This window comes from Lepidochelys olivacea (genome assembly GCF_965140295.1).
Source record: "Lepidochelys olivacea isolate rLepOli2 genome assembly, chromosome: 11".
Lineage (NCBI taxonomy): Eukaryota > Metazoa > Chordata > Testudines > Cheloniidae > Lepidochelys > Lepidochelys olivacea.
The window spans coordinates 10,948,648-10,969,180 of NC_140421.1; the positions used below are offsets into that span (position 1 = coordinate 10,948,648).

The window sequence follows — 20,533 nt, forward strand, 5'->3', positions numbered from 1 at the left end:
TAGGCAAAATCCACTACCTCTGTCTGTCTCTTTTTTACTGTTACTAAACCATCTTTTTGTCTAGAAATGACAGCAAGACAAGATAAATGAGTTATATCCTTCACTTCCCATTGCATGTGCCAGGCAACTGAAACAGTAATGCATTTTAATCAAAAATAGCAATCTGCTTCCATCAGAGATGAGCCAGATCTGAACTTTGCTCAAGTTTTTAAGGATGTTTGGTTCCATGTTTTTAATTCAGCTGGTTATAACATCAATAAAGTCTGGATCCAAATGTTCCTGTGTTTGTGTCTACCGTATTATCAACAGCGTTTTAATAAATGTCAAATTAGTACCGCTCTTTGCATCTTCCAACTTCTGTCACTTTTCCTTCTTCCCATTACTCCATCATCTGCTGTCTCTTTACTGCCCATGCTTCCGCAGTGTCAAAGTTTGACTCAGACTCACAATTTATCAGACCACTCTGTTTTATTAGCAAAGCTGCTCTGCTAATACATTTAGAAGTGAGCCCCCTGAGTGGGGCTTGTGTCTTTTAATTTATACAGTTTTTTGGAGAACAAGTTACAGAGAAGTTACAGACAAAAGAAGAAAAAGATTTTAGTCACCACCCTACGAGATCCCTGAGACCAGTCACGTATCTTCCATTACCTGCCACCCTTAACAATCTCCTTTAACAGCTTCCAGTTAACTTAACTAATTGCCCTTCACACCTTCCATTCTGATGCCTGCTTCTTAGACATGCTGGCTCTATCTTAATTGCTTCTCCATTCAAAAGCTAACTGTCCCTACGTGTGCTCCCTCAGATACTTTGTAACACATTTTGGCATGCCCTCTCTTATACAATGTATCCAGCATGTCCCCTTATACAACGTTATACTTATACAATGTTATACTTCCACAGCAGCATTGTGAAGTGCACCACCGTTCTATGCAGCTGGGCTTTCAGTCTCAGTGGCATACGCTAGTCAGACATAACACCTGAGATGTTATTTCACGCTCTTCTAGCATTCCCCAGGCTGGACTGTATCTCACGTTCATAGAATCATAGAATATCAGGGTTGGAAGGGACCCCAGAAGGTCATCTAGTCCAACCCCCTGCTCAAAGCAGGACCAATTCCCAGTTAAATCATCCCAGCCAGGGCTTTGTCAAGCCTGACCTTAAAAACCTCTAAGGAAGGAGATTCTACCACCTCCCTAGGTAACGCATTCCAGTGTTTCACCACCCTCTTAGTGAAAAAGTTTTTCCTAATATCCAATCTAAACCTCCCCCACTGCAACTTGAGACCATTACTCCTCGTTCTGTCATCTGCTACCATTGAGAACAGTCTAGAGCCATCCTCTTTGGAACCCCCTTTCAGGTAGTTGAAAGCAGCTATCAAATCCCCCCTCATTCTTCTCTTCTGCAGGCTAAACAATCCCAGCTCCCTCAGCCTCTCCTCATAACTCATGTGTTCCAGTCCCCTAATCATTTTTGTTGCCCTTCGCTGGACTCTCTCCAATTTATCCACATCCTTCTTGAAGTGTGGGGCCCAAAACTGGACACAGTACTCCAGATGAGGCCTCACCAATGTGGAATAGAGGGGAACAATCACGTCCCTCGATCTGCTCGCTATGCCCCTACTTATACATCCCAAAATGCCATTGGCCTTCTTGGCAACAAGGGCACACTGGTGACTCATATCCAGCTTCTCGTCCACTGTCACCCCTAGGTCCTTTTCCGCAGAACTGCTGCCTAGCCATTCGGTCCCTAGTCTGTAGCTGTGCATTGGGTTCTTCCGTCCTAAGTGCAGGACCCTGCACTTATCCTTATTGAACCTCATCAGATTCCTTTTGGCCCAATCTTCCAATTGGTCTAGGTCCTTCTGTATCCTATCCCTCCCCTCCAGCGTATCTACCACTCCTCCCAGTTTAGTATCATCCGCAAATTTGCTGAGAGTGCAATCCACACCATCCTCCAGATCATTTATGAAGATATTGAATAAAACCGGCCCCAGGACCGACCCTTGGGGCACTCCACTTGATACCGGCTGCCAACTAGACATGGAGCCATTGATCACTACCCGTTGAGCCCGACAATCTAGCCAGCTTTCTACCCACCTTCTAGTGCATTCATCCAGCCCATACTTCCTTAACTTGCTGACAAGAATACTATGGGAGACCGTGTCAAAAGCTTTGCTAAAGTCAAGAAACAATACATCCACTGCTTTCCCTTCATCCACAGAACCAGTAATCTCATCATAAAAGGCGATTAGATTAGTCAGGCATGACCTTCCCTTGGTGAATCCATGCTGGCTGTTCCTGATCACTTTCCTCTCATGCAAGTGCTTCAGGATTGATTCTTTGAGGACCTGCTCCATGATTTTTCCAGGGACTGAGGTGAGGCTGACTGGCCTGTAGTTCCCAGGATCTTCCTTCTTCCCTTTTTTAAAGATTGGCACTACATTAGCCTTTTTCCAGTCATCCGGGACTTCCCCGGTTCGCCACGAGTTTTCAAAGATAATGGCCAGTGGCTCTGCAATCACAGCCGCCAATTCCTTCAGCACTCTCGGATGCAACTCGTCCGGCCCCATGGACTTGTGCACGTCCAGCTTTTCAAATAGTCCCTAACCGCCTCTATCTCCACAGAGGGCTGGCCATCTCTTCTGCATTTTGTGATGCCCAGCGCAGCAGTCTGGGAGCTGACCTTGTTAGTGAAAACAGAGGCAAAAAAAGCATTGAGTACATTAGCTTTTTCCACATCCTCTGTCACTAGGTTGCCTCCTTCATTCAGTAAGGGGCCCACACTTTCCTTGGCTTTCTTCTTGTTGGCAACATACCTGAAGAAACCCTTCTTGTTACTCTTGACATCTCTCGCTATCTGTAGCTCCAGGTGCGATTTGGCCCTCCTGATTTCATTCCTACATGCCCGAGCAATATTTTTATACTCTTCCCTGGTCATATGTCCAACCTTCCACTTCTTGTAAGCTTCTTTTTTATGTTTAAGATCCGCTAGGATTTCACCATTAAGCCAAGCTGGTCGCCTGCCATATTTACTATTCTTTCGACTCATTGGGATGGTTTGTCGCTGTAACCTCAACAGGGATTCCTTGAAATACAGCCAGCTCTCCTGGACTCCTTTCCCCTTCAAGTTAGTCCCCCAGGGGATCCTGGCCATCCGTTCCCTGAGGGAGTCGAAGTCTGCTTTCCTGAAGTCCAGGGTCCTTATCCTGCTGCTTACCTTTCTTCCCTGCGTCAGGATCCTGAACTCAACCAACTCATGGTCACTGCCTCCCAGATTCCCATCCACTTTTGCTTCCCCCACTAATTCTACCCGGTTTGTGAGCAGCAGGTCAAGAAAAGCGCCCCCCCTAGTTGGCTCCTCTAGCACTTGCGCCAGGAAATTGTCCCCTACGCTTTCCAAAAGCTTCCTGGATTGTCTATGCACCGCTGTATTGCTCTCCCAGCAGATATCAGGAAAATTAAAGTCACCCATGAGAATCAGGGCATGCGATCTAGTAGCTTCCGTGAGCTGCCGGAAGAAAGCCTCATCCACCTCATCCCCCTGGTCCGGTGGTCTATAGCAGACTCCCACCACTACATCACTCTTGTTGCACACACTTCTAAACTTAATCCAGAGACACTCAGGTTTTTCTGCAGTTTCGTACCGGAGCTCTGAGCAGTCATACTGCTCCCTTACATACAGTGCTACTCCCCCACCTTTTCTGCCCTGCCTGTCCTTCCTGAACAGTTTATAACCATCCATGACAGTACTCCAGTCATGTGAGTTATCCCACCAAGTCTCTGTTATTCCGATCACGTCATAGTTCTTTGACATCACCAGGACCTCCAGTTCTCCCTGCTTGTTTCCAAGGCTTTGTGCATTTGTATATAAGCACTTGAGATAACCTGTTGATCGCCCCTCATTGCCAGTATGAGGCAGGAGCCCTCCCCTCACAGACATTCCTGCCTGTGCTTCCTCCCGGTATCCCGCTTTCCCACTTACCTCAGGGCTTTGGTCTCCTTCCCCCGGTGAACCTAGTTTAAAGCCCTCCTCACTAGGTTAGCCAGCCTGCTGGCAAAGATGCTCTTCCCTCTCTTCGTAAGATGGAGCCCGTCTCTGCCCAGCACTCCTCCTTCATGGAACACCATCCCATGGTCAAAGAAACCAAAGCCTTCTCTCCGACACCACCTGCGTAGCCATTCGTTGACTTCCACGATTTGACGCTCCCTACCTAGGCCTTTTCCTTCCACAGGGAGGATGGACGAGAACACCACTTGCGCCTCCAACTCCTTTATCCTTCTTCCTAGAGCCACATAGTCCGCAGTGATCCACTCAAGGTCATTCTTGGCAGTATCATTGGTGCCCACGTGGAGAAGCAGGAAGGGGTAGCGATCCGAGGGCTTGATGAGTCTCGGCAGTCTCTCCGTCACATCGCGAATCTTAGCCCCTGGCAAGCAGCAGACTTCTCGGTTTTCCCGGTCAGGGCGGCAGATAGATGACTCAGTCCCCCGGAGGAGAGAGTCCCCGACCACCACCACCCGCCTTCTCCTCTTGGGAGTGGTGGTCGTGGAACCCCCAACCTCAGGACAGCGCATCTCATGCCTTCCAACCAGCGGAGTCTCCTTATGCTTTCTCGCCCCAGACATATCATCTGGTCCACTCTCCACAACGATACCTGTGGAGAGAACATGAAAGCGGTTAGTTACCTGTATCTGCGTTGCTGGAACCCGGACATTCCGCTTACCTCTTCTGGAGGTCACATGTTGCCAAGCTTCTTCACTGGCCTCTTGGCGCCTCTGTGCAACCTGCTCTATATCTGTAGAGCTTTGTGCCCCTAGAAGCCTATCCTGAGTTTTGTCCAGGAAATCCTCAGTTTCCCGTATGCAACGCAGGGTCGTTATCTGTTGCTCCAGACCTTCAATCTTCTCTTCCAATATGGAGACCAGCTTGCACTTTGTACAGACAAAGTCGCTTCTGTCCTGTGGAAGAAAGACAAACATGGCACATCCAGTGCAGGTCACAACAGCTGAACCCCCCCCTTCCATATCACCTTCCTACTACGAGCTTCCTCAGAGCAGTTTGCAAGATGTAAGCCTCACTGGGCTCACTCCAGGCGAACTCCCAGGCAAACTCCTGCTGTGAGCTGCTCTGCTGTCCCCGCTGCTCAGCTGGTTCGCCACCGCTCAGCTGGTTCGCGAAGCTCTGGCTATATTTAAACAGCCAGGCTTCCCTGTCACAAACAAACAGACACCCTACTGCCTGCCCCCTGCAGGCTAGCAGCCAATCAGACACTCACTCAGGCTCTCACACTGCCCCCCGCAGCAAACACACGCTCGGATACTTCCTCAGCAAGCAAACAAACACAGACTCGGATACTTACCAGACTCTCAAACTCTCTGTCTTCCGTAATCCAGCCACCAAAGCACTCGACCTGATGAGTCTGATTAAGTTGTACTCCTTTAATCTCTTTATCCAGTTTTCCAGTGGCATATTTACTGACCCACATGCCCTCTCTCTTAATGATGCTGGTTTTCATCTCATGACTGCTTAGCTGGTCACACTGCTGGTTTACTATTTCCTCCAGGTCTTCTTTTGAGTATGCCCATATTGTTGTCTCATTTGCATATAGCAGCTTCTAACCTTTTTCCATTGGGATCTTCCTGCTGACGTAGTCACCAGTATGATAAACTGCCATCTGCCACCTTCTATCTCTTGTGTACGTTTATGGAGGGGAAGAAGGATAATCTCCAGGGTGAGGCATTGGACTGGAACTCATGAAATGTGGATTCAGTTCCCAGCTCCACCATAGGCTTTGTGTGTGTCCCTGAGCAGTCACATAGTCTCTGTGACTCTGGTTAAGCAGAGTTCGTAGGCATGTGCCTAACTCGAAGCAAATGAGCATCCCAGTGAAGTCTGTGGGACTTGTCACGTATTTGAGGTTAATATGTGTCAGAGTCCCTTGCTGAATCAGAGCATAAATGCCCAGTTGTAAGGTGCGCTGGTATTATCTCACAGAGGTGTTGAGGATAAATCCGTAAGTATTTGGGAGCTACTCAGATGGGGCCCATAGATCACTAGAGACAGAGTCTTGGCACAAAGTCCTGAGACCACCCCCATCACTTTACCTCTGTATAGGAGTGCTAAATCCAGCAACCTGTGTTCTGAGGCTCTTTGTTAGACTGGCTGTTTTACATTCGCCGCTTTCCTTTCATCTGCAATGGGGCTAATGCTGGGAGAACAGGTAGCATTCTGCTGAGCTGGCTAAAAAAGTAGTTTAAAAAAGTGCATTTTATATTCTAATGAAATAACAAAGCATTTCTGTTTATCTCCCTGCTCTACCCCTTCTATTTTCACCGTCTTTATGAGCTTCTGCTCATGATGGATTCCCCCCCCCTTATCTAGTTTTCAGTGCTTATCAGCTCAGAGTGGAACCAATTACAGAACTCAATTTGGGGGGTTAGTGTGTCATGCGTTGGTGTTTGCACAATCAGATTGATTTCCTGCAATCTGGTTGGCTGAAATGATTGCTATTTAACACAGAAGAGCTTCCTCTCAGCTGTGTATGTTTTGTTTTATAGTCCCCAGCCACCTCAGCCACAGGCCCCAGAGACTCCCTGGGCAGATGAGGAGAATGCTGTTTATCATCTGACGGATGAAGACTTTGACAAGTTTATAAAGGAGCATTCGTCTGTACTAGTGATGTTCCACGCACCATGTGAGTTTGCATTTTCCATTCTGTAGTCTGATCCAAATTCCTGTTTATAAATAAGAAGAGGGTTAGTTCCATCTCAGTCTCTCTCTCACACACAATCTGAATGTCAAGATGCAGATTTTTTTAAAATGACCCTCCTAAAAGAAAATTGGCTTGAAATGTTCATAAGTTCAGAACACAGGTGAGGAGCTGGAGGTGACTTTTATTTTATTTTTTTTTACTGCAGTTGAAAAACTTAATGTGTTGAATATTATGGACACTCATTATTTTACAAAGCGGTCGCCTCATATTCAGCTCATCCCGTGCCTTGTCCCACTTCCACTGCAGGGGATCTAGTGGATTGAGCATGTAACTGAGAGCCAGGTATTCCTGAGTCCTAATCCCATTGCCTCTAACTTTTCACTTTGCAGCCTTGAGCAAGTCACTGGTGCCTATCTGCCTCAGTTTCCCCAGTCTGCCAGAATAGAGACAACAGAAGTTGTGTACTTCCCAGTGACAGCTGGTTAGTTTGTGTTGATAAAGGGCTTTGAAAACCTAAAGTGCTGTAGCATTGTTGGTATTTTAATGTTAATTATTTTTCTTAAAATAAATTGAGGTGGGTTGGATTACTTGAATTTTCATCTTGAGTAGGGCAAATGGAGGATCTTGCCTCAGATCATTGCCTTTGTGCTCCTTTTATGGACTCGTCCAAGCAGAATGCTCTAAAGTGACCATGAGAGAGTATTTGGAGCACATTTTAAGTTGACTCCTGAGGTTGGTGGTGCTTGATTGGCACATCTTGGGTTGTCTCGGAGGCTGTGAGCAGGCCTTGCCATGATGTTCCATGCTGTGTGTTATCTGCACGTTGAACTACTGAGAGGCACTCTATTTTAGTAGATCACTTGGTGCACAGTTGAAGACCACCCAGATACTTCTGCTAGTGGAGAATGTGGTAGCCTGCTTACTTAGTGGCATTCTGCGTCCAGTGCATATAACACTACTGTTATGCAGATTGCCCTGGCTGCCAATTTGTTTATGGGTGCAATTCAGGATCATGATTTTAATCTGTATAGCCCAGTATGGCGTAGCTCCTGTCTCTTCGTATGCACCTTCCTGGCAATTGCAGTCAGCTGGGATGTTCGCTGTGATGTACCTAGATTTGAACACCACAGAGGTTCTGGAGGCAACGTGTTCTCAGTTAGCAGTCTTTGGCTGTAAGGTCGAAATCTTAGCCCTCTTGGGGGGTTCTTGGCTCAAGGGTTGAAATCCTGGTACTAGCACTTAAATTCTGGCTCCATTCAAATCAATGGGAGTTTTGCTGTTGACTTCAGTGGAGCCGGGATTTCACCCTAGAACGTTCTTTTCCAGCAAAATCCAAGTTGCAAGGCCTGTCTCTTTAAGGAGGCCACGTGGGTAACATTGTCAAAAGAACCTGGGGCCCAGTTGTGCAATCACTCTATTCCCATTGGTCCCTATCAGTATTTGTCCCACCTGGCCTAACGTGGAGTAAAAAGCATGTTTACTCTTAGAATAAGTCCTTTTAAACAGAGCTTTTTTTTATTTGGGGCATAGAAGACGTGGTGTGTCTTGTTTACATCCAGAAAATTCCTACCAAAGATAGGTGTGTATATATGCAGAATCCAGCCTACAAAGATGTAAAAGATTCTCAGTCACAAAAATCCTCTCCAGGCATCAGCAGCAGAGGGTGGGCATGCAAACTAATTAACAACAGACAGCTATCCTAAACATTATCTCCATGATTAAAAGGTCTTCTCCAGGCACTTCTTAAATTTGCTAATGGAGTCACCTTACGAATATTAGGAGATAAATTACTCTAGCAGAACATGCAGTAAAGGCAAAGGACATCTCATCATTATTTGTTTTAACCTTGGGAAACTTAGAAGAAGTGAATGTGTCTTCATTTAAAATACATACACAATGGCATCAGAAGAGAGAAGATAAAAAATCGAAAGGACAGGAATTCTGGATATACTCTGTGCAAGTTCTTTTGGTAGAGGCAGAATTATGGCAGTGATGCTTTAACTATAGTTTCATAGCTAGCTAAAGTATTAATAGACGTAGTATTAAGAGACCACAGGAAAACAGAAGTATTTTTTTAACGTTCTATTGAGCCAAACTCCACCATGATGTAATTCTGTAGTTCCATGGCATTTTGCCAGGGATATATTTGGCCAATTGTATCTCCTTAGCTACTAATGATAGAATCTGGTCCCCAGGGACTAATATCTTTAATCATGATGATTTGCACCTTATTTCACAAGTAACCCCACTGAAGTAATTTGGACCATGGTGGAGTAAAGCGCTACTCAGCTAGAGTAATGGTATCAGAACAGAGTCTTCTGTGGCAAGTGCAGACCCATACTACTAGTGCAGTCCAGTGGGAGCAGGTGCATATATTGACCACCACTGGCAATACAGCTAACGCACCCAGTTAATGAACCTTTGCCTAGTCTGGGGATAAAAAACTTAGATTTGCTTTGAAACTTGGTGCATAAGTGGGCAGGGAGGTGCACTGCTTCAAGTCACTAAGGGCTTGTCTACACTTGCAGCTGCACAGCAGTAGCACTTAGTGAAGCTGCTATGCATTGGCATAGGTACTCCACCTCCCTGAGAGCTGTGTTGGCGGGAGAAGCCCTCCTTTTCACATAACACTGTCTGCAGCGAGGGTTAGGTCGGTAACTATGTCACTCAGGGATGTGGATTTTCTACACCCCTGAACAATCTAATTATACCAACATAAGTTTGTAGTGTAAGCCAGGACTAAGGTTAGGTTTTCATTTTTCGAGTTAGTTTAGGCACAGTGGAGGGTTTTTAACCTTCTAAAACAAACTGCATTGTAAAGCTCTCAAGAGGATGTTCAGCTAATCTGAAAATTTGGATGGGGGAACCGTAAATAACAGTCAGGTGCACTTTCATGGTGTGTGAATCTGAAGGCCACCTCTTAACCATCCAGGCAGGGCATGTATCATTGCATTCAAATGTTTTGATTCATTTCTGTAACTATTAGCTAACATGCCTTCAGCTTTGCCATGATCCTGGATTACTGTGATATACTTCTACCTTAATCCCTATATAAATCTTGGTATTGGTGTGACGGGGTCCCGGGGTGCAACCTGGACTGTGGGATCACTGAGCCCTCTGTCCAACCAGGCTGGAGTATCCTTCTCTCACTGTGATGCTGTTGCCAAGCTACAAACCTCTGACAGGTGCTGCACTTACACAGACATTCACAAGCAGGGGGACATGAATGATCTTTCCGCCATTCATGAACCAACAAAAGAGAGGCTTCTGCTAATTCCCCCCAGCTCCCAGCCTTGCACCCCAGTACTGTACCGTCTTGCACTGGTCAGGAGGCTGACCACTGTAAGTTCATTACCCAGTCCGCCCCTGCCTCAATGTGGAGAGGACACACACTCGCCTTTGTAAACTAAGCTGAGATTTCCCAAGCACCCCAACCAAAACACACTGCTCTAGGTAAAATACAAAACAGATTTATTAACTACCGAAAGATAGATTTTAAATGACTATAAGTAGGAAGCATAGAGATCAAAGTTGGTTACTTAAGAAATAAAAAATAAATTCACAGTCTGAGTTCTACAAACTAAACAGGATTTGAATCAAGGAATGTCTCACCTTGATAGATGGTACAAACAGGTCACAGATCTTCAATACACAGGCTGAGACTATTTTTCAGCCTGGGACCACCCTCCCCCAGTTCAGTCTTTTGTCCTCCAGATGTGTTTCCAGGTGTTGAGTTGTGGGGGGAGAGAGACTGAATGATGATGTCACTTCCCTTCTTTTATAGTTTCTTCCAGCTTGCTGGAACCATCTTTTGCTGTGATGTGAGGGTCTGCCCCCATTGGTCAAGCAGTCTCCATTGTCTGTGTGCTCTCTCTGAAAAGTCTTCTAGGTTTGCTGTTGGGAGAGTAGATTCCCTTTAATGGGCCGTCAGCACACGTCTGGCTACTCCATTGTTTTACCTGAAAGGCTGGTTGTGGGTGTTCCCAACCTCACAACATATTTCAGTAACATGTACACCAATGCTTTATAGCCTCACATACAACGATAGCACATACAATCCAACAGAATATTAATGTTCAACAGAGTCAGACTTTTAAAATGATACCTCATAAGTCGTACTTTGTACAAAACATCTCATAATTATATGACAGTGGGGAATATGCAGGTTCCAGGGTGCTGCTTTGAGCTATAGAGTGGCACAGTTGGAATCTGTTATCTCGAAAGAAAGAGATATTTATTTATGTGAGTGGTGAGTTCCTTGTGGTCTAAATCTGGCTGCACTTTGATTCTTCCATCTCAGTGTTGCACTGAAAGGGTGAAAACGTGCTTCATTTAAACAGACTTACATCTTCTCTTGTATTATTTCTCTTTGTTGTTCTGGCTGTTCCATGTTCCAGTGCTGATCATACAGAAATATGCTGTCCCAGAAGCCTTCCTCCTCACAGCAGGGGGTGTTTCATTCACAGTTCGTTAGCATGGGCCCGCACAGCTTTGCTTTGGAGCTGAATGGTTTCAGCCAGAGCTATTACTCTCACCTCCACACCATAATGTAAAGGCAGCTGTGCAATTTATAATAGAGAAGGTCTGAAAAGCCCCAGAGTTAAGACTTTCAAGAATAGGAGCCTAAATTTAGGCTCCTGAATCCATATTTAGGAACCTACGAAAGGGGCCGGACTTTCTGAAGCATCCAGCTGTTCCTGTTGACTGCAGAGCTGTGTGCTGAGCGCTTCTGAAAAATCTGTCCGGTTCATTTCGGTTCCTAACATGAAAATCTAGCCCATTAGGTCTAGACTGCTGGTAATATGTTACACTCCTAAGTCGTTGGGCACTTAAGTCAAGACCCAATGGGCTTCTAAATCCTTTAGGCACTTTTGAACATTTTACCCTGCATCTCTCTTGTGGCAAATAATTTGGTGAGGCACATGTGAAACAATTCCTAAAAAAAAAAAAAAAAAAAAGGGGTGGAGGGGTGGGGGAGAAATAATCACCAAACTAATGGAACTGGGGAATCTCTTGGACAGTATTTCTCGAAGGATAATATAAGCTCCCCACATTTTTTCCTACACTTAATTATTCCCCCCCCCCCACTGTATTTCCCTCCGAAGCACGAGCTCTATTAAGTCTCATACAATATAAGTCTGAGCCTCTGATAAGTCAATGGAAATGCTGCTAAAGGGCATTTAACGTCTTGAATTGAAATTAAAATGCATTCAGGAATGGATTTTAAAATCGCCTGTATCTCATGCGTAGGAGATACTGTTCATTACGTTTTCTTAACCCAGGTGACATTGGTAACATTTAAAATAACGTCACCATTCCCTTTACATCATGTAGAAATGACCTCTTGAGCGCTCGTCTCCTGGGGTGTATTAAGCAGTACAGATTCAGCAGCAAGTCCCAGTTGCTAGGGCAGTGAAAGTTGTTACTCCCTGATGGTGGTTTGGTGGCCTGGGCAGGGACTTAAGGCTGATTCCCTTCCCACACCCTGTCAGCTCTGATGAAGTCAGAACTGGTGGACGTGAGAGGAGAATTGGACCAGCTGTTTTTAGGATTAAACAATGAAAAAAATATTATTACAACCACCTCTTCTAAGTCTCAAAGCCTAACTCACGTTAAACCCACTTCCAAGCAGATCACTCCTCTCTCCAGGGCTGACTCAGGCATATGATTAACCTGTTGCAGAGGACCTGGTGATTGCAAAGTTACTGTTGCTGCTGTTTCTCTGCCTTAGGAGCCGTATTCTTCTTCCCATTCTGGTGAGCAGGGCAGATATGGAGTACTCTTCATATCTCCTGGATGTCAATATCCACAAAGATGCAGCTGGTGATGCACATCATCTCAGTTTAATCATAAACAGAAGGTCTGGTGAGAACAAATCTAGAGCTGGTAGAAATGTTTCCAGTTTTGGAACTTCATTGAGGTTTTATTGAAATTCCCTTTCCCCCTCTTTAGAAACACTTTCCTGGTGTGCTGTTCCCTTTATTCCTCCCCCAACCAGCTCTATAAATTACATGAGAGAGGTTTTTTCAAGTAGGTGATTTAGCCACACAGTTCTTTTCACTTGTAGTGGGAGCTGTGTGGCAAAATCCCCCCAGTTGGCTCTGAAAAATCTCAGCCCATATTTTTCTTTTTAATCAGTGAAGCCCAAAATGTTTTGAGACGGGCTGTGCACGTGCACTCCGAATGCTGAGCAATTAACCCAGTGTGAGCAAAGGGCTCAGAATCCTAAACACAGAGGAGTCTAGTGCTCTCCTGCTGACTTCAGTGGAGTTACTTCTGATTCTTACTGCGAGTGAAGAACTGGGACAATAGATTTCACTTCTTACTTTCAAAAACAAAAACTCAACCCCCCAAACAGATTTTAGAACTTTAAATGAATTAATAAATCTTCCTTCCGGTTCCCAGGGGCACATGCTCTGGAGACTCCTTACAAAACAGCTGCCATGGTAGTTAGCTCTAATTGGTACCTCTCTGGCAGTTCCAGCAGAGGGGCCAAGGGTTGAAGAGGCTGGAGACTGGATTTACTGTGTAGCCTTAAAAGCAGTCCTTACAGGACAGGTTGAAGCTCATTAGCAGTGCAGTGTGAGCAGGCTTTATAAAATACAAACTCATCCCATTAATTTTTTTTTTATGGTACTCTGTGATTTGATCAGGACGAGCAGTACTAGGGCAGCGGTTTTGTTCTAAATTAGTGCAGTTTGGTGCACAGGTGAGGGAGCAAACAGATTTTTGTTTGTTAGATATTTTGTTAAGTTCTGTATGAAGAGCAGGTGAAAAGGATCCTTCACTTCTTCTTGAGGGATGACATGTCTGTGCACTTGAGAACTTACTTTGAAAATCCTTCAAGGAGCATTCCCATGTTGGTCTCATGCGGTGGCTAAGTACAGAACTTCCATGTGGCAGTTGTCACCAGCATTAAATTCACTAATAAGGGCAAAATAGAGAGCAATGGGGAGACCTTTCCAAACTGTATACATAACCCATGGTGGGAAAGTGTGATCTTTTGTTCCCCTCTAGTGGCTGGCCTGCATAAGCAGTTGGAGTCCATTGCTACTTCCAGCTAGGAGGACTAGTCTGTTAGCTCCGATAGTAAAGATTCATTCTTTTTAGTTGTGAAGGTCTTGAGTTCACATCTCACTGTTGATCCAAATAGGATCAGTTAAATAAAGTGGTGCCTGATGGTGGCGTTCAAACACAGAGAGACCTCAGATACTTTGGCCATCAGGGGGTCAATTACAGAGGCATACTTTCTGCAGTGTAGGATGGGGAGTTTTTTACCTGGAGTTTTATTTGCATTTCCTGTTTTCAGTCATTCATAGCTTTCAGAAAATGTAAAATCTGAGGCTGATGTTTTCCAGGCTTGGTTTCCCTCAGTCAGGGAAAGTCCCTTTTGAGTTTCCTGGTGAAATTCAGTCTTTGAAAATTGGATTTTACACACGAGTAATACATTTTACCAAGTATAACATTATTTAACTTCAATCACATGAGAGAGAGAAACGAAGATGTATTGTGCCTGGTACATTTGCCGTAGAGTAAAATAAATTACTGGAGTAAAATAATTGTTCGTAGTGAATGAGGCAGGCATTCACAAGAGCCTTGTCTCGTCTGCATATCCTGTAAGAGGGCATCACTCCATGTACACTAGATAAGGGTACATATGAGCCCACTGACTGAAAAGGTGTGTGGCATGATGCACACTTCAGAAAGTATTCTCTGAGGGATTGAGCCACCTCCCATTGAAGTCAATGGAAAGGCTCCCATTGGCGTCACTGAGAATTGGATAAAGCCTTGAACGAGGTAAGGTTTCTCTGGACCATCACCTTATTTACTCTGCATCTTCTGCCTTGTACTGTGTCAATCCTGGGGGGCTGAGGGGGGGGTAGAAACAGGGCAGATCTCACAAGGCTCTGGAAAGGGGATGGGACTTTCTATGTATTTCAAAAGGGAAAAAAGGAAGAAGAAAAAGAGAACTTCCATCCATAAAACTTGTTTAAATAACATCATAAGAACATAAGAATGGCCATAGTGGGTAAGACCAATGGTCCATCTAGCCCAGGTTTCAGGCTTTCATGAGCGGCCGATGCCATATGCTTCAGAGGAAATGAATAGAACAGGGCAATTTATCTAGTGATCCATCCCCTGTCATCCAGTCCCAGCTTCTTGCAGTCAGAGGTTTAGGATGCCCAGACCATGGGGTTGCATCCCTAAGCATCTTGGCTAATAGCCATTGAGGGACCTTTTCTCCCTGAGCTTATTCAATTATTTTTTTAACTCAGTTATACTTTTTGCCTCCACAATACCATCTGGCAACAAGTTCCACAGGTTGACTGTGTTGTGTGAAGAAGTACCTCCTTCTGTTTGTTTTAAACCTGCAGCCTGTTAATTTCATTGGGTCACCCCTGGTTCTTGTGTCATCTGAAAGGGTAAATAACACTTCCCTATTCACTTTCTCCACACCAGTCATGATTTTATAGACCTCTATTATATCCCCCCTTAATCGTCTCTTTTCCAAGATGAACAGTCCCAGTCTTTTTAATCTCTCCTCATATGGCAGCTGTTCCATCCCCCTCATCATTTGTGTTGCCCTTCTCTGTACTTTTTCCAGTTCTAATGTATCTTTTTTTTTTTTTTTTGGAGATGGGGCGACTGGAACTGCATGTAATACTGAAGGTGTGGGCATACTATGGATTTATATAGTGACATTATGATATTTTCTGTCGTCTTATCTATCCTTTGTCTAATGGTTCCTAACACTGTTAGCTTTTTTGACTACCGCTGCACATTGAGCAGATGTTGTCAGAGAACTATCCACAGTGACTCCAAGATCTCTTTCTTGAGTGGTAATAGCTAATTTAGACCCCATCATTTTGTCTGTATAGTTGGGATTATGTTTTCCAGTGTGCATTACTTTGCATTTATCAACATTGAATTTCATCTGCTATTTTCTTGCCCAGTTCTGCGAGAGCTTCTTGTAACTCTTCAGCTTTGGACTTAACTATCTTGAGTGATTCTCAATCATCTGCAAACTTTGTGACCTCACTGTTTACTCTGTTTTCCAGCTCATTTATGAATATGTTGAACAGCACTGGTTCCAGTACAGATCCTTGGGAGACCCTTCTCTTTATCTCTATCCATGTGAAAACTGACCATTTATTCCTATTCTTTGTTTCCTATCTTTTAATCATTTGCTGATCCCTGAGAGGACCTTCCCTTTTATTCCATGATTGCCTAGCTTGCTTAAGAACCTTTGGTGTGGAACCTCGTCAAAGGCTGTCTGAAAGTCCAAATGCACTATATTGACTGGATCACCCTTATCCACGTGTCTGTTGACCCCTTCGAAGAACTCCAATAGATTAGTGAGGCATAATTTTCCCTTTACAAAAGTCATGTTGACTCCTCTAAATTGCAAAGTGAAACACTCCTAAGTCTGGAAATGACAAAATTACTTAAAGTTTGAATCATAATGCAAACGCACAAGGACACTCAGAAACTACGGTGGGGAGTGCTGATATAAGAAACTTATTGCTAGATGAAAGGGAAGCAAACATCTTAATTTTACCATTTCTTGACTTTTGAGTGCCTAACTACATAATAATATTAATGTCCTTTTCGAGCATTGCTTTTTATGGAATGTATACTAAAACGTTCCCTCTGGCAAATAATTCAGTATGTCAGCTTTCATCAATTTTTTTCATCTGAATTCTAAACCCCTGAGAAAGGTGCTACTGTATAGCAGAAGTTCGTAGACTCTCTTCTACTACAGTGTAAATGGTTCAGCTACAATCTTGGGCCCTTATCCTACTCTCAGTGAAGCCAGCTGAGGTTTTGCCACTGATTTCAGTAGGATCAGGATAGGCCCCCTTAGAAAATCCAAACAGTACATGAACAAAATGTTTCAAAGGGTGTTTATTTAGAAATATAAAGTGCTTGATATTGCAGAGTTTTTAAAAACCAACAACAAAAGAAATCCAAGGGAGCAGACTACACAGTAGACAATTCACTATCATATCCATCAAACTAATTACAGCACCAACTTTTAGTACAGCAGTTAGTCACATGCATTAGAACAGGCATCCCTGAAAATGCAGTAATACCATTAACCTGTAAAATGAAAATCCTGCGATTGATTTTTTTGAGCTCTTGAAAAATGTAGGTGGGATTGTAGTGATAAAAAAAAAATCAATGCGAGTTTATAGCGATAGATCATGTAAATAAGAGTCAGAACATTGTAAAAATCCTAGCCACCAAGTTGTGCAGTAAAACTTGGGTGGCTAATCAAAAGGACCAGGGCATCAAAGACAGTCCATGGTCTCTCTTCTGTATGTAATCTTTATCAGTTGTATAATAGTAAGGGATTTATCTGTTGAGTGTTCCCAGGGCACACTGATGTGACTAGAGGAAGGTTTGTCCACTGTTAGGGATAGTCTGGGCCTTAGACCCAGGTTTAATTTTCTGCTCTGCCACAAACTTTCTCTGTGTCCTTGGACAAGTCCCTCAACCTATCTGTGCCTTGGTTTCCCTTCTGTAAAATGAGGATAAGAGTACTTTCCCTACTTCCCGGGGGTCACAAGGATAAATACAGTCCAAAAGATTGCAAGGTGCTTAGATACTACAAAGGCACCAGAAAATCACCCCGGCTCCCAGCCTTGCACCCAAGAAATATACTATCTTATAGGTCGAGATCCACTTGGATAGTACAAGCTCATTAATAAGTCTGCCACTTCTACAAAGGAAAGTGGACATGAATGAGCCTTTGTAATCTGAACTGAGATTCCCCAACTGCTTCAACCAAAACCACGCTGTTTTAGATAAAATATAAAACAGATTTGTTAACTACAGAGATAGATTTTAAGCGATTATAAGTAGCAGACAGAGATCAAAATTGGTTACCTAAGAAATAAAAATAGAAACTCAGTCTAAATTCTGACTTTAACAAACTAAGTAAGATTTGAATTAAGGAGTCTGTCACCCTAACAGACGTTACAGGCAGCTCACAGTTCAGCTGGAAGGTCCCTTCCAGCCAGGGACCAATCTCCCTATTTCAAAGTCTGTCTTTCAGGTGTTGAGATTGGGGGAGAGGAGGAGGCGACAGGTCAAGTGATGATGTCATTGTCTCTCTTTTCTGTACTCTTCCAGCTGCTAGAAAGCTTGCTGTGACGTGGATTGCATACGTGCTTTCTCTGAGAAGCCTCTGTGATCGTGGATTCTTCTTGATGGGCTATTAACACCTGTCTGGCCAGCAATAACTGCTCCTTTGTTTCAGAGTAGCAGCCGTGTTAGTCTGTGTTCGCAAAAAGCAAAGGAGTACTTGTGGCACCTTAGAGACTAACAAACTTATTTGAGCATAAGGTTTCGTGAGCTCACAAAAGCTTATGCTCAAATAAGTTTGTTAGTCTCTAAGGTGCCACAAGTACTCCTTGTCTTTTTGCTCCTTTGTTGCTACTGAAAGGCCAGCTGGGGGTGTCTCCCAGTCTCCTAACATATTTCAGTAATACATATAGCAATACCTCATAACTTCACATACAATTATAGTGCATACATTCCAACAGGCTATTAAGGTTGAACAGATCAAGACTTTTAAAACGATACCTCACAAGGCATGTGTTTTACAAAACCTATCATAATCATCTAACATTGGTGAATAAGGGGGTTCCAGAGTGCTAATTTGAGGTACAGAGTGTCACAACCACCTTAAAGGGTTCAGAGGTATTTCATTTTTCTTGGTCTTGCTGCTGGGATAGACAATGAGGGTGTGTTTATGGTGATGGGTTTGGTGGTGGTAGTTGTGGTGGTATTTTTTGGTGATGTTGAAACTTATCTCTAGCAGCCTTTGGTCATTGCAGGCCTGGGAGACTTCTTCTGGAAAAGAATCATGGTTTGTAGCCTTATTTTGCTTGCTTCTAATGACTGATTAACCTATTAAACCATTTCTTACCGTTAAAGCAGCCATTTGTTTATTTCATTTTGAATGAATTCCCTCCCTTGCCCAGAATATAGAACCAATTAGCTTGATATACGGTGCAAAATTTCCAGTCATAAGGTCCCCTATAGTATCTGTGCCACATGATAACTAAGAGTCTCTCATTGCTTTGATGCTAGAGCCACTCTCTGTTTTTTCTGGGCCTTGCATCATTTCCTCTAGACTGAATTTAAGAACAATCTCTGGTTAGATTAGACAAATCAGTGTAGGCGGGGGGGCAGGGAAGAGGTTGACTTTTTTGTTTAAGTTCATTTTCCTAAATACTGTGTGGTTTTGCTCAATTTTCTGTTGTCCTCTGCAAATAGGGAACTTGGCCTGCCAACCCTGTAAAGTAATAGGGAACTGACCATCAAAATGGTACCTTCTTCCTCCATGTATCTGCTCCCTGGGTGTTTGAGACATGTATTTACTAGTTTTGCTGACAAAAACCCTGTTAGCACTGGAGAGGATCTACAGCTGTAGAGGAATGATCTGGATTCTCTTTGACCTGCCATCCTGCCTACCATCTTTCTGCTGTAATCCTCTCAGAGGTTCCAATCAAACGGGGAATGGACCAGGTCAGTGGTTGGATGGGGCCACCTCCAAGGGATGACTTGGTGTTGGTGTTGTTCTTTCTTCTGACTTAGTAATGAACCAGTACCTCAATATGATGTTGGGGACAGTGTGTGGGGGAAGGTGATGGTTTCTGGAAGAGATATTTGACTGTTCACTTGTGGTTACTAAGTATCCCACAGCACTTTTTCTAATTGTGTGTGTGTGTGTGTGTGTGTGCGCACACAGGTGGAGTTCCCACCCTGCTCTGAATCTAAACAGAAAATACACAGTCCGCATAAAATTCAAACTTACCCCCTTCCAGGAGTTTGCCTTTGTTGGTAACAACACAAATCCAACATCACTCTAATTTCTCTCCAAGCTTGGCTTCTCTTAGAGTTTTCCCTTTAGGACCTCTGTGTCCCACACCCTAGTTCCCTCAGCCTCTGAGAGAGGATCCAGTCCCACTTACAGGGGTCAAACTGCTGACATCAGGATAACTCTGAGGAATGCCACATTTTCATACAGGGTCCAGAACCTGTTGTCCTGCTACAGGATGTTAACCCTGATGTCCTGAGCAAACTGCATCTTGGATTATGATGTTCTGCTCCCTTAAACTCCCCTGGCAATTTCAGCGAGTTACATTACTTTTTGCTATCTGGCCTGAACTCTGTTTCTGTAGTGTTGTGTTGTAGCTAAATCCTAAATGAAGAATCTGTCCTGGTGCTGGTGGTATAACAGGTCAGGAAGAATACAACTTAACCTCCCCCCGAAGACAAGTTTGTGTTTGCAGGGCTGGCAGTTGCGGGGGGAATCATTTTATGACTTATGAACAAAGTGCATCTCAGAGGGAGAGAAGTTTGTGGTACCAACCTCTATCAACACTTCCCACAGATTGGGAATCTGTTTAATTTCCATGGGGTGCACCATGTGGCCTCAAAAAATTGAGACTAGGGATGTAAAGGCTCTGGCATAGCAAGATCAATGTCTGGAAGCTGCAGCAAGACAAACTCAGAATAGAAATAAGACACAATTTTTTTAACAAAAAGAAAAGGACTTGTGGCACCTTAGAGACTAACCAATTTATTTGCGCAAAAGCTTTCGTGAGCTACAGCTCACTTCATCAGATGTATTCATGAAGTGAGCTGTAGCTCACGAAAGCTTATGCTCAAATAAATTGGTTAGTCTCTAAGGTGCCACAAGTACTCCTTTTCTTTTTGCGAATACAGACTAACATGGCTGCTACTCTAAAACCTGTCAAATTTTTTTTAACAGTGAGGGTTATCGACCATTGGAACAACTTGCTGAG

General features: G+C 44.0%; 1 protein-coding gene across 1 annotated transcript in view; it reads left to right on the plus strand.

Moving 5' to 3' along the window:
• PDIA5 (protein disulfide isomerase family A member 5) overlaps window positions 1-20,533 on the plus strand; it is a 129,432-nt gene that overhangs the window by 62,653 nt on the left and 46,246 nt on the right. The window contains 1 exon segment of the mRNA XM_084642897.1: window positions 6,559-6,695. Coding sequence (XP_084499023.1) covers window positions 6,559-6,695 — 137 coding nt within the window.